At 38.2% G+C, this 17,912-nt stretch overlaps 1 protein-coding gene across 1 annotated transcript; it reads right to left on the bottom strand.

Moving 5' to 3' along the window:
• Nucleotides 1-1,624: 1,624 nt before the first annotated feature.
• On the bottom strand, nt 1,625-2,185 carry LOC131039882 (dehydration-responsive element-binding protein 1A-like). Its single transcript, XM_057972734.2, has one exon. It carries the CDS (start codon nt 2,183-2,185, stop codon nt 1,625-1,627), a length of 561 nt encoding a protein of 186 aa, XP_057828717.2.
• Between the last annotated feature and the right edge of the window lie 15,727 nt (nt 2,186-17,912).

Here is a 17,912-nt window from a genome sequence, read left to right as displayed (position 1 = left end):
AAGTAATGAATCATAGCATGCACACATATATGCACAAAGTATCAACAAGGTATACCAAAATTTAGTGAGATTCTCTACATTATTACTCAAGTTGATCAATATTGATCTAAATACTACCACAATTAACAAGCACTTATGCCATCATACACTAAATATTATTCAACTAGAGGGTACTACAATCAAATAGTCACAACTTAACATACTAAACTCAAGGCCCTAGTACTGAACCTGGACCTCTAATACCATATGTAAAGTTCTACCTCAAACTAAAATAACATATTACTCAAATCACATGTAATTAAGTGTAAATTAAGTTGATATGCTCATATAAATAATGTTTGCATACATAAGCCCAAAGATTATGCAATACACAAGAAAAAAATTTCCTTTACAAGAGACCAAAAGGTTGAATACAAACTGTGCATAGAGAACAAATCTAAAGATAACCATAACATATACTTCCAAGACATGGTCTTTTGTCAAGCACACAATGAGTGGGAACATCATTGGAGTGCTTTAACAACCAACTCGAAAGCTTCAGTCTTGCCTAATATTCGTCCATTTAAAACTGCCTAATGCTGCACAAAAATGACTAACAACCTATTACTCTCAAGATGGATGAAATCTAGTGCAATGTGATATATCTAGATGCTAGTGTATTAATATCATCATGGGAAAAGAGTATGAGACACAATAATCAAATTAGAAAGCATATACTAAATGATAAAACAAGCTTTTTACAAAGGAACCTTTTTTCTATTTACCAACAAATAGATTTAGGGTTATAAAAATCTCCATTACTATGTTCCTCGATATACGACACCTCCTTGACTTCAAATAAAAGACTCATTGAAGAGGCAAAAAAGGAGCTATGCATATCTAATTGTTAACTATTAAAGATTTGAATACAAATTCAACCATAGTTAATTTACAACATATTTGTATCAACGAGGTCTTGTGTCAATAAAGATCACGTCAACATAAGTGATAAATGATAATCCACGCCTTACCATCTACATCTAAGAATACAAGCTATTAGTAACATTACCTGTAGGAATCTCGATTTCTTATCGGACAATTCTTATTGACAAACCAATGGCCAACATGCAAAAGAATGTTACTGGCACGATCCTGGTCACAAAATGTTATTCTGTTTATGTGGGATTTAACCTAATCATCACAGGATAGCAATACCTGTATAAGAAAATCTACTCCTATAAAAGTGCTAGACTGCCCATGTCAATTCAAACCAATCTCCCAATGAAGAAAGACAGATGGAATAACTAGAAAAGCCCTTTTCTTTAATAAGGAGTAAGTTATGCTAAATCAGGAGAAGCCCTTATGCTAATCAGGAGAAGCCCAGAATAGGATTATTATGATGTTGGACTTAAGCTACAAGATCTGAAATGGTCTAGACCGTTTTCTAAGATTGTCCAGTAGAAACTAGGAAGTAGCTTTGATAGGAGTGCAGAAAGTTCATCTATGCAGAACTAGCATTTTGAATACCATGTGCCATCATTAACACGTAGGCTGTATACACCAAAGGTGCCGTTGATACTAATAAAAAAGAATGGTTGCAGGAGGATTGTAAGGAGGACCTAAACTTGAAAATTACCTTGCTAGTCTAAGTGAAATCCCAAAGAGATATAAACTGGTCATCTCGATCATCTTCTCCAGTGATTGGGTTATCAAAGACAAGAGAAGATCCCATCAGAACTCCATCTGCAATGTTCATCAGCAGGTTTGGCCAATCTAGCCATGAATCCACCATCACGTCAGTCGATTCAGATTGATTTTGTGGAAACACCTCTGGATGAAGAAAGCCATCGTTATTATCATCACTTTTGGTGTTGGAATTCACTGGTTGTTGAGAATAAGAGTATGCAGCTTCGACTGCAGCCGCCTGAATGTCTTTTGCAGAGGAAGTTGCAGGGCAAGGAAGCGAATGAATTAAGTCAGGGAAATTGAAACTAGCTGAGTGGCCTCTTAAGACAAATGCAGCTGCATAATGAGCACGAGCTGCCATCTCCGGTGTGGGAAACGAGCCCAGCCATATCCTCTTTTCCTTCCTCGGCTCTCTGATTTCTGATACCCACATTCCCCACTTCCTCTTTCTCACACCTATATACCTACCATGTTTTCTTCCCCTCCTATTTGCATTTACACCACTGCCTTCCTTCCCCATGAATGATTGCAAGAGCTTATGTAGTACAAACACTAGTAAACTTGGGTTCCTTGTCTCATCGACTCAAAACAAAAAGCCACTAAAAGTGGATACTCGGTAAGGACTTATAGATGAAACAAAGTCAGAGGTAACTGGATATATTATCACTTGTTCTTATCTTTAGCCTGTTCTTTCACCTAGCTACACTCTAACAACTGAATCTAATATGTCAGAGAGATATTCGATTCAAACCTTAACCTCCTCGCTGGACCTCATTAATATGAATATATTGATAAATTTAACATATGTATTCAATTATAAATAGCTTAAACTATATTAGTTAGACTTTTCCGAAACATCAAACAGTTTAACAATAGCATATATGTTGGTCTTTCACCATCAATGGTGATATTTTCTGCTTTTTAATTTTTGTGGTTGATTTTTCTTCCGAATAAGGACAAAGCATACGAGCTCACCATAATTGGACCACCTTCTCAGCCAATGAATAAACTAATTTATTTTTCTATTAATATAGCAAAGGAGTATTTTAAAATTATTTGAATAAATGACTGATCAAAACAATTAATATAGTTCACTATGATAATAAGAAAATTATTATATTGCCCCTATCACCAAGCATCGAAGGATCAAAGAGCGTCACAAGTTTTTTAATCAAGAATCCAATGACTAGTCTAAGAATTCAATTCTGAAAATAGAAATTTTTTAACTAAAAGAGGGGTAAAAATTTATTGAAATCCAAAGAGAACAGTACAACAAAAGGGACAGCAGAAAATACAATGAGCTCTAATGAGCTTTATCCTCAGCAACAAGTTGATCCAATTCATGAGATAATTCAAGGGGAAGAAGCCTCTGATCCGTAATATTCCAATCCTACATATACTCGGAAGCCCACTTAGCCAAGCAATCGGCCACATCATTCCACTCCCGAGGGATATGGGAAAAAATGACAGAGTCAAGGGTCCGACATAACTGAGTGATCTGCTTAATAACTAGAGCCAAATACCAGTCAGCAGCTGCCCACTCTTTTTTATTCAATAAGTTGACAACCACCTGTGAGTTTGTCTCACAAATGATCCTACACCACCCCTGCTTGCAACATTGCTCCACTGCTACCTGGATGGCCAAGGCCTCCATAAGATTATTGGTATGAGAACATTTGTAGATAGAGAAGAGAAACTGAACTTCTCCAGAGTTGTTGCACCCCACTCCTGCTATGCCTGCAGGGTCAGGATTTCCCCAAGAAGATCCGTCGGTGTTAATCTTAAGAACTCCAGGCAGAGGAGGAGTCCAGTGCCCCTCACAATTAACACGTTGCAAGCAATATCCAACTTTCCTCCCAGGGTGGCGGGAGACCAGCAAAGGAACACCATCCTACAAAGGAAAAGAAAGGTGGGTGCAAATACCAACATCTCCAGGGTCCAAACCTCCAGACAAATCACATTTTGCCATACTGTTTCATGAAGAGAATGAACAATTTCCTCCCAGAGGTGCACAATCCCAAGCCTGACACTCTTAAAGATCCTTCTATTTCTTTCAAGCCAAACATGCCATAAAATAAAGGAAGGGCCAGTAGTCCAAGCAACTTGGAGAAAAGAGGATCTAGATGGGGAAGGTCCCAAGCGATTCCAGAACTCAGACAAAGAAGAAACATGCCATTAAGGACAGCCCCATGCAGACCACCAGGAGTGCTAGATCTGTCTAACAAAGGAGCACTGAAAGAAGAGGTGAGAAACAAACTCCTCATCATTACTACATAAAACACAGATTGAAGGGCCATGGAATCCTCTCTTGCATAGATTATCCCAAGTAAGACACCTATTGTGAGAATTATAATGACTTGATTCCAAACTTTTTTTTTTAAGATTTTATTATTTCATATTCCTAGGATTATTTAGTTCTTTAAGATTTTATTATTTTTCATTTTTTATTTCTAGGATTATAGTTATTTGTTTGTAAACTTTCTTTTGGGAGGGAATAAATTCTCTTTTATATAAATGAAAGCCAGAAAAATAATCTTTGTAATCATGTGCAAATTAAATAATCTTTGATTCCAATTGGGTGAGCTCATCCAAATGGCTTCCACAGTTGTAAAAGATCATTTCTCTAGCCATGAAGGAGACTAAGAAAGAAGAAGATGCTACTGTTGAGGAGGGGTGGTCCCTTTCAGGCAACATGTTGGCAAATGCACACTCCAATGAGAGATTGTAGGTGATTGAAGGTTTTCTCATTGATGGCAACCTTATAATCCTATGACACCGGCAAGGGAATTCAACAGCACTACCAAGATCAGACTCTACACCGGCACTCAGACTACCGACACTGGCAGTAAAAGGAAGCATACCGACACAGGAAGCTGATAGCAATTTTATTGATAATATATTTTGTTTATTATTGTAAAACCATTGTAAGCCAACTTGGCATGATGTAAAATGACTCCTATATAAGAGAGATCATTGTAGAACATTGTAAGTGATGTAAGGATTATTACGGATGAATGTAATTAGGCGAAATAAGGCAGACCTATTATGCGAATTATAGGTTAAGGGTTTATGTAAGAAGCAGAGCTATAAACCGGTACTGGATCTGGCATAGTAGATGCTATTTTGAAGCAGTACAAGACATTGAATTTATATAATCCATTTTGTAAGTCAGTGAGACTTCTATTTTGAGCAGTGAGCTCTAGGCACTTGGCCTTCCTACATGTGCAGGCCCCTCTTGTAGCAGTAATATTCTCTTATTGGCCAGTAAGTGAATATTGTGGGTCACAAATCCCACCAAGGTTTTTCCTACACTGTGTTTCCTCATTTAAATATTGTGTTATGGTGTGTCTTTCATGTGGTTATTTCTATCTCTGTTTATTGCATTATTTTCTGCTTACCGGTAGACAGTTTTAATTTTCTCTACATGTTTTAAGTTAAGAAATTCTAATTACCAGTTAGATACTGATTCACCCCCCCTCTCAGTATCTATGGGAATCCTAACATGACACTCTTGGCCCCACTAATGTATAGGATCATAAAGATGACAATGATCCTTCGCCACCACCATCAACCACTACTTTAGCCACTTAGCGGCAATTTTTGTATTTCTATTTCTGGGCATTGCTCGTGTTTATGCTTTAAGTTGTTTTCCTGTGCTCTACTCAAGTGATTCTCAAGAAGTGATTTTGTATCCTCCTACCATTTTTCTATGAATAGTTTACCTTTTAATATATTAATGGAAATGTCTATTCATAAAAAAATATAGATCTAATTAAGAGGAAAAGTATGAAATTGGAAAAATGAAACATTTAAGAAATTAATTAACAATAAGGTATTTGATTTTGGGAATAATAATATAAAATTAATGTTTAAAATGAGATTAATATATCTAGCTTTGTAGAATCTCAAAAATATTAATGGTTCAAATTGGAGCTACTTTGGACTAAATGAAAGCAAAGTAAGAGTTCAATATTAAACATAACATTCACATCTAACCTATTGGATCAATTAAATAGATTACATACTTTAACAACTTTTGTTACCTTGATTCTAATAGTAAAATTGCATAAAAAGGTGACAATGTCTAGAAATGCTATTGCAAAATTTATGATATGATTAAGGTCACGTTCACTTGTAACATCAAATCCAATGCTAGAACCAAATATAGCCTCAAGTGATAAGTCATGTTACTAATAATGCTAGTAGTTGGTACTAAATCAAAGAGTCAACTTAATATGCTAGGTTCAAGGCCCTAGAGCTAAACCTAAAAATCTAAAGATAAAAAGGTTGAACACAAATTGTACATAGAGTAGATTACTAAAGATAACCCTGGCAGATAATCCCAACATATGATCTTTGCTCAAGAACATGACAAGCAAGAACATCATTGGAGTGCTTTAGCACCCAACCTGAAAGCTTCATTCTTCTACAATATCCTTACATTTAAGAATACCTAATCCTCCATAAGGATTCCTAGCAACCCTATTACTATCAAGATTGATGGAATCTAGTGGATTATGATATATTGCATTCTAGATGCTAGTGTCTTAATATCATCATAGTAAAAAGAGTATGAAACATAATAATAAAATTACAAAGCATGTACTAAAAGATTAAAAAAGGCAATATCTAGAGTAACCTTTTTGCTTTTTACCAAGAAATAGATTTAGGTTGTGTAGTCACATAAATCTGTCCACTTAATTAAATGAATACTTAGTATTTATTTGATTATTTAACCATCAATTAATAATTAATTAAATTAATATTTAATTAATTCATCTTAACCCTCTTCTCCTATTAATTAAATAAATTATTCAATTTATTTGATTTAATTCACTTAACCAAATTCAGACCATTAATTAAATAAATAAATCATATTTATTTAATTAAATATTCTCTCACATTTAAATAAATTAATATTTATTTAAATTCCCCCAAAATCCCACCTCTCACATTTAAATAAATTAACATTTATTTAAATCACCTTTATCCTCTACCCACTTGTATTTTCCTACAAATGCAAGTTGCACAATTATTTTAAATAAATAATTTATTTAAATCACCTTTATCCTCCACCCACTTGTATTTTCCTACAAAAGCAAGTTGCACAACTATTTTAAATAAATTATTTATTTAAAATCCTATTTATCCTCACCCACTTGAAACCTTTAATGGTTTCCCTTAAAGTCTTCAAACTTGATGGCTTTAAAGTCTTCAAACTTGATGGCTTCCTTCTATAGTCTTCTTAAGACTTTAATTGTTTTCCTTAAAGTCTTCAAGCCTTTAATGGTTTCCCTCAAAGTCTTCAAGCATTTTAATGCTTTATCTTCCTTTTTCTCATTTAAATAAATTAATATTTATTTGAATATTTATCCAAATGCAAATTACACCATTTAATTGAAATAAATGATTTTATTTTAATTGAAAATACCAAAATTTCTCCCACTTGCATTTTCCTACAAAATCCACTTGCATGCCTAAACCCCTTCTAGATTCTTCTAAACCCTTCCTAATTAACCTAATCCATCCCCTAAATATTGTCACATTCCTAAGCAAATTAGAGTCACTTCTCAAAGACTCCAAAGTCTTTGAAAAGCAATTAATGCTTTTTGTGTTCAACAAATTAACCTCTAAAGTCTTCCAAACCACTTATGGCTCTTACATGACCATTAATGGTTAATTCCACTTGCACCCATGGTTAAGGACTTTGACCCCTAACTTAACCCTCATGTAACCCATGTGTCTCTTCAAAGCATTTATTTCTTTGACTAGGGTAACCATCATGTCCCCTCAAGCATTTAATGCTCCTTATCTCTCCTCTCAAGCCTCCTCATGATGACACTTGTCAACATGGGATTGGGTTGAAAGTCTCACATGGATTGAATATCTTTCAATCCTAACCCTTGTTAAGATTACTCAATCTTAACCCTTCATTTCCCCATTTCTTCTATAAATAGAACCCTTCTCCTCAAGCAAAAGAGAAGCATTAGAGTATTGTTGTTATACTGGCATTAGCATAGAGCTTTCTCATAGCATCACTATCTACACTTGCATAGCATTTGCTTATCATATTCAACTATCTTGAATCTCCATATGGCATCCATGGCTAGTGCTAAAAGCTGAGAGCTACACTCATTTGGGACTTGGAGAGGAGAGGAACAAGGGAGGAGCAACTATGAGCAGCTTGATTAGCTATTTTATTCTATGTTTATATGCTTTCTATTTCATGCCTAATATCTCTCTTGATATGCCTGTTTAGGATAATCTTTTGTTGCTAACACTAACGTTTGTTTCTTGTGCTCTTGTGTGTGTTGCCATCAAACAGATTTTCTAATCCTTTTTGCAGAGCATCATGTGGTGAACCCGACGTGAATCAAAACACCAAAAAGATCAACTTTTTTTTTTAACCAATAACATGTTTGAATGTTAAAAATGTCACACAGGTTGCGTTTTTGACACTGTTTTGGTGCGTTTGACATTATTTTGGTGCTATTCACCCTATTTCAATACTTTTGCCTTCTCTTGTCTTTCCCTTTCTTTTAGTGCGTTTCTGTTAAATAGCGCCTCTGTTCAAACGCAGACTAGCGCTATTGTAACAGAACGTTGTACAAATCACCTTGTAACCAAAAATTAAAAAAAAAAAATTAGGCTTGTAGAAGCCCACCAAATAGGCGGATTTTACTAACTATTTCTCTCTTTTGTGTAGATTTAAATTAGATTAAAAAGTAGATTTAAATTTCTTACTAACTTGTTTTTTAAGTTGGTTTAAAAAAAATGAATTCACTTTTTATTTTGGTTTAAAATTAACTTCACATTTCAAATTTGGGCTTTTAAAAAAAGAATCACACATTTGTTTGGGGCTCTTAAAAAGAATTTCATTGTTCCAAGGTAAAAAGAACCACAAACTTATACAAAACAACTTTATTTCTTGCAAGTTAGGAAACAAACTTTGTTTTGGTGCTTAAAATCAACAAAACAAAATTTATTTTCTTGCATCAACTTAAAAGAAATTTACAATCAACACTTTGTTTTGGGGCAATCTAAAAAGAACAAGCCATTTTTCCTTCAAGCTCAAAAACAATTTTACTTCAAGCAAGACGTGTTTTCAATTCAGTTGACTAGGATTTCAAAGTTCCTAGTTTACAAAATATTTTGCCTTTGAAGTTAAAAAAAAACACCATGACTGTTGGAGCAACATCTCCAAATAGTTAGATCACATTGCAATGATAGATTAAAAAGAACAAGTGTTTTTCGTGCTTGGCACACTTGTGCAAAAAGTCAGTCGAGTGGTCCTACCTCTAACACACACTATCCTCTCCCTTGGCTTTCGTGGTCCTAGGTGCAAGAGAAAAGTGTTAGTAACGCTCAAATTTTATCTTTTTAAGAGAGGCCTGCCAAGGGATCGATACTCTTGGGAACGACCTCAAGCGGTAAATCCTTCGAGCCGCTATAGAAATCAGGTGTGAGCGAAAGCTGTAGCCTTAGGTATAGCTATTCCTACAGTGTAACTAGCCGAAAGGACAAATGGGCCCCACCACCAGTTACAGGGCTCTTAAGTGAGTCACTGCAGAGTGAACTTATGTCCAAAAACATTGAACATGACTAAACACCTTTTAGTAGTAGCCCACCCATTCTATTGATTGAGGATATTTGCGATATAATTTAGTGCAAGAGCATAGATGGTTTTGCTCCCAAGATACTCACCATACATATTTCCTTGAGTCGAAACATAGCTTTTTGAAAAGTCACTTGTGGCTTGATAAAAGTGGTGACTCCCCCATCATAGGGATCATCTATTTGTTATGCTCGTGGAAGACTTAGTATATCACATCCTTACCTGCCATGGCGGGATTCATAAGGTATGTAGTACCAAAGTCGAAGAAATATCAAGATGTGGGCTAAATTTATCACAACTGGCCATTTCACCTTAGGGATAAAAAGTGTTTGAAATGTGTTCATTTTAAAGACCAAGTGCAAATTGAGCCGACTTCAGGCTTTGGAAATACACCTTAAAATACATCTAAAGGAAGGGTCATATACAAGTCCAAAGATTGGGTTGATCTAGACCCATACTTATTTGTGCCTTTTAGGCAACATTCTTGTGTTTGTGTGCTTGCTTTGTTTTCTTGTCAAAGAAAAATCAAAAAATCACTTCCCAAAAATAAAGTATTCATCCAACCAAACATCTGTCAAAACAACCAAAAACATCAAAAACAAGGTACAAACAACAAAAAGTCAAATTTTATGACCATTCTTCACATCTTGCGAAAGAAGAAGCGTCATCAGAATATCAACTTGAAAAGAAGACCATTGAGCTCAAAGGCTTTGATCAAAAGGAGGAAATTCTTCTATATAAATAGACAAATCTTTGTCTCACATAGAGTCTTTCTACGTCACATGCGTCTCTACCTTCAAGGAAAAACAAATGAATTTGATTCCGAATCATTGAACCATAGAGATTTTATGCAATATAGAGCTCTAAGTTATCACAAAAACCAAGGAGGAAAGATTAATCCCAACTTCTTCCCAAACGTCTGTATCACATACAACACAGCTCGAGAAATACCACCAACACCTGAAAGGGAAGAGGTAGAGTTTGTCCCATTTGTAACACAAATTTTTTATTGAAGTTGAAAACATTTCATCCATTATCTCACTCATACATCATCACTTCATCATCAATCCATTCCAACTCTCAAAACATTAAGAGGTTCTTGCTCCAAGTTCTCTTTTTAGATATTGCTTGAATCAAACGCATCACATCACTTTTTAGATTGTTTCTACATCTAGGATAAGCTCATCCTAAGAGACACATCTACATAGGTTAAAACTAGTTCATGAGTGAATCCTCTCATTACTAGGTAGTTAAATTTGTAACACATCTCCGATTTCTCTACACCTTATCACATCCAACCTTATCAAAACAAGCAAGCAATTCAAAGAAGGAATTTCGGTTACATCTACCTTAAAAGTGCTAGAGATCTACATGCAACACAAATCACCAACCATCAATCTCTCATTTCATCAAAAACTCATCATCATTTTCACTCAACTTCAACAAAGACTCATAAACAAAATGGCTCAAACCCGATCACTGTCAAGACAACGAGAAATAGAAATGGAAGAAGAAGAAGAGGACAATCTCAATGAATTTCAAGAAGCACTTGGAGGAAATGCAAATGACGAAAACCCATGTACTCCCACTCCTGCAACAATAGAAAGGGCTCAGCATAACCCTCTCTTTAACAGACTTTTTGACGAAATACTCAGGAGCAATGCGGATGCTCACTTCTTAAGACTCGCTCAAGAAGGAGCAAAACTCCCCTCTAACTTTGATCTTGCCCAATTAAGACAAGCATCAGAAAGACAAAGTCGCCATGAAGAGGAAAGAGGTAGAGATCCCATCAGATATAACATTCCTCGAGGTAACCCACCACCTCCTCCTCCAAATGAAATGGAGATGTTGCGGCAACAAGTCGAGAATCTCGCCCAACAGCTTCATAGTGGTGTCAAGACCAACCAGTTCTCACTCAATGACATATGTCCCTATCCTTTTGATAGGAATATTTACATGCCACCATTCCCTCGAGGATTCGAAACACCCAAATTTGAAAAATATAGAGGAAAGGGGGATCCCCGCGATCATGTCCGAGAATTTCATTCCGCTTGTCTTGAAGTGGCATATGAAGACACCTACCTAATGCACCTTTTTCCCCAAAGCTTGGGAGGAACAACCACATCATGGTTTTCCCGACTACCAGGTGGCATTAGAACATTTGAGGAACTCATCCAAAAGTTTCTAGTTCATTACTCTCATAACATTGAACGCGACATCACCATGGCTGATTTGTGCAACACCAAACAAAAACCAAGTGAACAATTCTCAGTATTCCTGCAACGATGGCGTCAAATGTCTAGCAGACGTTCTCTTCAGTTACCTGAATGAAAACTAGTGGAAATATTCATTTCCAACTTAAACAAAGAAATGGAATTTCACCTGGATGTCAAAGACACAGACTCTTTTAATGATATGATCACCAAGGGTTTGAAATGTGAAAGGGCACTCATTAAGAAAGGACTCATCAAAATCTTTAATGAACCAAAAGATGGTCCTCGCCCACGCTTCAATAGCGATAAACCAAACTTCTGGAATAAAAACAAGAATATCGCCAATGATGGGGTTGTGGATGCTAGGACTATACAAAATGCACAACCTGTGGTTCGGTTTGCAGGACAGAATCCTCCACCTCAGAACAACACAAATGGTCCTACAAATCAAGGTCGCATCACATCTCACGATGAACCAAGACCTCGTTAGCAAAAATAGAAACGCACATACACTCCCTTAGGGGAACCCATTGAAACAGTGTTGCGGCAACTCCTCTCTCAAAATTTGGTCACTCTGCCTAAGCTATCAAACTATGAGCCTCAGGTCAAACCAGCATGGTGGAGAGATATTGAACACTGTGAATTCCATCAAGGAAGAGGGCACAAGACAAGTAATTGTCACCGATTGAAAGATGTCATTCAGGATCTTATTGATCGAGGAGAAATTGAAATTGAAGGACATGACCCAAAAACAACAAATAATGATCGTTTGATGTTCAAAAATCCACTTCCATCACAAGATCAAAGGGGTCCTTCCACTTCTAGGCAAGGCACTGATACCACTGATTATACACAGGCTGTGTATAATTACACTGTAAATCATCTGTATGATGCCAATGAACAAGTTGCAACTATAACCTTCAAAAATCCCAACTCAAATTGCAATGTTGTTACGCGTCGCGGCAAAGTCACCATAAAGGCAGCTCCACAAGGCACCACCTCCATCCCAAAGCAATACAATCTTGTGGAACAATTAGATAAAACGCCTGCGCTTATATCCATTTTAGAGCTTTTGCGTCTATCGCCATCTCATAAAACTATCGTGGATCAAGCACTCCAAGAGGCGTTAGTCCCTGCAAATCTAAATACAGACCAATTTCAAGCCATGGTTGGAAGTCTAAAGTCATCACCTTGTCTCACTTTTTCCGAAAGTGACAACTCTTCCTTCCAACAACCACATAATGCCTCACTTAACATCGAAGGATTTATTAACTAGCATAGGATCAAGCGAGTCTTGATCGATAATGGAGCAGGCCTGAATATTTGCACACTGCAGTTGGTCACAGCATTGGGATATGCGGTCGAATCAGTGGATCCTCGTAAGAAAATTACAATCAAAGCCTATGACGATGCAGAGCGTTCATCCAAAGGAGCTGTGGTACTACCAATCTGCGTGGGCCCTGTGGTAAAGCACATCATCTATCAGGTTCTGGACCTTCCTCTGCCATACAATCTATTATTAGGGAGACCTTGGATACATGCCATGCAAGCCGTTCCATCTACCTACCATCAATGTATCAAGTTCCCACATAACGGTGTAGAGATCACAATTCTGGGTGACGCAAATCCCTTTGCATATTGCCATAATATCAACCATCAACCAGAGATTACCGTTCCTAATAATAGAGAAGCCATTTCCTCCACATCATATATAAGTCCCGCCTCTCTTGCCAGTTCAAACACCACTATACCCAAGCAAGAAAAGCTTAAGATGAAGATAGCAGAGGAAGGTCTTGGGGAATACAACTTGAGTCAACTCTTTTGTGTGGGACAAATGCCCACTTCTCCTAGAACACATGGTAAACCACAATAGTTACTCCAACAACCATTGATCACGCTTGCATGTGCTTTGACACCTTTCATCCCTGGAAAGAGTCAAGAAGAAGAAACCCAAGATGAGGACTTAGCAGAATGGATCTATAAAGATCCCATCACCACTGATATACCGAAAGTTAAACTTCCTATAGACAGTATGGAAAAGGTCTCCTCATTATGCAAAGAATGGGGTATGATGGTCAAAGTGCTTTGGGATATTGCAAACAAGGACGACATGAACCCCTGCTGCCGGAATTCAAGCCCAAAGGAAATACAGGCCTCGGCTTTGAAAAAGAGATCTTCCCTAAATTAAAATTCAAAGGGAAACCCAGCAAACCCTTTTGTCAGCCTATGGCCAAAAGGCCACCTTTCATAATCAAAGCAGCATCAAGCACCATCACAACTGCCCCATCGAGGCTCAGAATCCCAACACAGCCATCACCAATGCCACTCATCCCACCAAGCGAACTCGTAATCCCATCAGCAACACCATTAGCAGCAGCAACTGTATCAGAACCTGTAACAGCATCTATGGCACCAGTAGTTCCAGCAGAAACCACTGAGTCAATATTACCAATACTCCCTATACCAGATTCCTTGATCCCCATCAATCGCCCTGCAGCACCGATCATTACAAAGGTACATCAACCAATCACACCTGCAGTATTTAACTCAAAGGACATCCCAGTATGGTATAGTAATCGGATGCTGGAAAGTGACTCAGAGACTGACTCACATGAGTGGGAATTTGATTCTGTACAGCTTAACACTTCAGATGAGGAAGACACATCACCGCCTCCACCACGCAAAGACATCCCTATTTACGGAGAAGCACAGATAAAGACTACTTGGGTTCCTGAACTAGAAACATCTTCCACAGACCCTACGTCTCATCCTACGCTTGATTCTGACAGGGAGAGTACCATCAATGACCTTCCCCATAACATCTTAACCCTCACTGATACCTCTAATGAACTTAACCTAGTCGATGACGTAATGCCCATTGTCCACCCTGAACTCATTGAATGGAACCACCCAAATCCCCCATGTCTTGACTTCTTCCAAAACGATGAGGCTATCATTGACTTTTTGGAATTAAGGGATAACCTACCAAGCGGGGATCACAAAGCTAGATTCGCCATTGAACTTAATAGCGCAGCATACTTCGGGGCGGATGCCAAACCTTTCAGCTGCAAAAATATAACACTAAAACATGGATCTTCCAGTGAAAACCACACTGTGGCACTGTTTGATCCGACAAAAGTAAAAAGAAAGAGCGTATCCAACGGTGAAAACCTCTCTGAGGCACCTGAGGATGAAGGGTTTGACATTCTCCCTGATAATACACAACAGGAACGATCAACAATTCTCATCGAGGAAACCAAAGAGTACAATGTGGGGACTCCTGAAAATCCTCATATCATACATCTGGCATCTCTTCTCACTCTAGAGGAACAGCCTAAATTTATAGAGTTCTTCCAGAAGCGTCAGATCAACTTTGCATGGTCATATGTAGACATGCCTGGGCTTGATCCTGATTTAGTCATGCATCACCTCACCATAGCAGAAGGAGCCAAACCTGTCAAGCAGTGTTTAACTCAAAAGACATCCTAGTATGGTATAGCAATCGGATGCTGGAAAGTGATTCAGAGACCGACTCACATGAATGGGAATTTGATTCGCTACAGCTTAACACTTCAGATGAGGAAGACACATCACCACCTCCACCACGCAAAGATATCCCTGTTTATGGAGAAGCACAGATAAAGACCACTTGGGTTCCTGAGCTGGAAACATCTTCCACAGACCCTACGCTTCATCCTACGTCTGATTCTGATAGGGAGAGTACCATTAATGACCTTCACCATAATGTCTTAACCCTCACTGATACATCTAACACACTTAACCTAATCGACGAAGTAATGCCCATTATCCACCCTGAACTCATCTAATGGAACCAACCAAATCCCCCATGTCTTGACTTCTTCCAAAACGATGAGGCTATCATTGACTTTTTGGAATTAAGGGATAACCTACCAAGCGGGGATCACAAAGCTGGATTCACCATTGAACTTAATAGCACAGCATACTTCGGGGCGGATGCCAAACCTTTCAGCTGCAAAAATATAACACTAAAACATGGATCTTCCAGTGAAAACCACACTATGGCACTGTTTGATCCGACAAAAGTAAAAAGAAAGAGCATATCCAACGGTGAAAACCTCTCTGAGGCGCCTGAGGATGAAGGGTTTGACATTCTCCCTGATAATACACAACAGGAACAATCAACAATTCTCATCGAGGAAACCAAAGAGTATAATGTGGGGACTCCTAAAAATCCTCATATCATACATCTGGCATCTCTTCTCACTCCAGAGGAACAACCTAAGTTTATAGAGTTCTTCCAAAAGCGTCAGGTCAACTTTGCATGGTTATATGTAGACATCCTGGTCTTGATCCTGATTTAGTCATGCATCACGTCACCGTAGCAGAAGGAGCCAAACCTGTCAAGTAGAAGCTTCGTAAGATGCATCCTCAGATTGCAATACTAGTCAAAACAGAACTCAAGAAACTCCTAGACGTTGGTTTCATTAGACCAATTGATTACGCGGAGTGGATCTCCAATATTGTGCCTGTTGGCAAACCAAAAGGGGGCATTCGCATTTGTACTGACTTCAGAGATCTGAATAAGGCATGTCCTAAGGATGACTTCCCCCTTCCAAATATCGACATCATAGTGGATCTGACAGCAGGACATGCCATGCTTTCACTCATGGATGGCTTTTCAGGATACAATCAGATAAAGATCGCACCAGAAGATCAACATAAGACAGCCTTCACCTGTCCATGGGGCACATATTGCTGGAATCTAATGCCTTTTGGTCTCAAGAATGCAGGAGCAACCTATCAGAGAGCAATGACCACCATCTTCCATGACATGATGCATACCATGATGGAAGATTATGTGGATGACTTACTAGCAAAATCACTCACCAGAGAAGGGCATCTCATCTTAGATAAAATCTTTGATAGACTGGAACAATACCATGTTCGGCTCAACCCAAAGAAATGTGTCTTTGGAGTAACCTCCGGGAAACTTCTAGGATACATTGTCTCAAGCAAAGGTATTGAGGTCGATCCAGCAAAGGTTAAGGCAATCATGAATATGCCACCACCAAAGAATATCAGCCAGCTAAGGACATTACAAGGCCGACTTCAATCCATCCGAAGATTCATTGCACAATTGGCTGATAAGTGTCACCCATTCACACATCTGCTACACAAGAACATCCGCTTTCAGTGGGATGCCCGATGCCAGCAAGCATTTCAGATGCTTAAAAACTATCTCATGAATCCACCATTGTTGATGCCACCAGATCCAAGTAGACCATTGTTACTTTATATCTCAGCAACAAGTATAGCATTGGGTGTATTACTGGCACAACATAATGCAGAAGGCAAAGAGTGCGTTGTTTACTACATCTCTCGCACACTGGTGGGCTATGAACTCAATTACACACCTATTGAGTGAGCTTGCCTAGCAGTAATCTTAGCAGCCACTAAACTGAGGCACTATCTATTAACACACAAAGTACAACTCATTGCAAAGATTGATCCACTCAAGTATTTACTCAGCAAAGCAGCATTGACAGGTCGCTTAGCCAAATGGGTGATGAGTCTAAGTGAATTTGACATCGAGTATGTGGACCGTAAAGCTATCAAAGGGTAGGTCATTGCAGATCAGTTGGCCGATGCACCCCTCACAGGCGATCATCCTCTTATTTCCAATTTTCCAGATGAAGAGATATTCATGATCACAACAGCACAACCATGGAAACTATATTTTGATGGGTCATACACTAGGCATGGCTCGGGGGCAGGCATTCTGTTTATCACACCTCAAGGTGATAGCATCCCGAAGTCTTACAGGCTCACATTTCCATGCACAAACAACATAGCAGAGTATGAGGCCTTGATCACAGGACTCAGGTTAGCCATACAATGGAAATTACAAGAACTGCAAGTATATGGCAACTCACAACTGGTCATTCAACAAGCAATTGATGAATATCAGACTAAAGATGATAAACTCATGCCATATAAGCAAATGGTAGATAGTCTAAAGACATCATTTACTACTATCACTTTTGAGCAGATACTAAGAGATTAGAATCGAGTTGCTGACGCTATGGCTACCATCGCATCTCTCCTAGATCTTCCACAAAATTCAACACGCTACGAATTCTTGGTCGAACAACTTTGGATCCCCACTTATGATATCCCTGAATCTGAGATGATATGTCACCTTGTCGGTTCTGAATCCCCATGGTATGGTAAGTTCTACACCTATCTCCGCGATCACACCCTTCCTCCCAACCAATCGAATAACCAACGAAAAACCTTCATTCGCCAAACTGCTCAATATACCATTATTGCCGAAACCCTATACCGACGCGGTCTTGATGGTACTCTCCTTCGATGTCTGGAACAAGATGAGATAACAAAGGCTTTGGAAGAGGTACATGAAGGAATTTGTGGGACTC

This window comes from Cryptomeria japonica, chromosome 10 (assembly GCF_030272615.1).
Source record: "Cryptomeria japonica chromosome 10, Sugi_1.0, whole genome shotgun sequence".
Classification (NCBI taxonomy): Eukaryota; Viridiplantae; Streptophyta; class Pinopsida; order Cupressales; family Cupressaceae; genus Cryptomeria; species Cryptomeria japonica.
Note: the sequence above shows the minus strand (reverse complement) of the source record. Positions and strands in the feature narration are given on the sequence as shown.

What these genes read in the sequence shown, in the direction of transcription:
- LOC131039882 (XM_057972734.2), bottom strand. Translation starts at nt 2,185, where the DNA reads ATGGGGAAGGAAGGCAGTGGTGTAAATGCAAATAGGAGGGGAAGAAAA.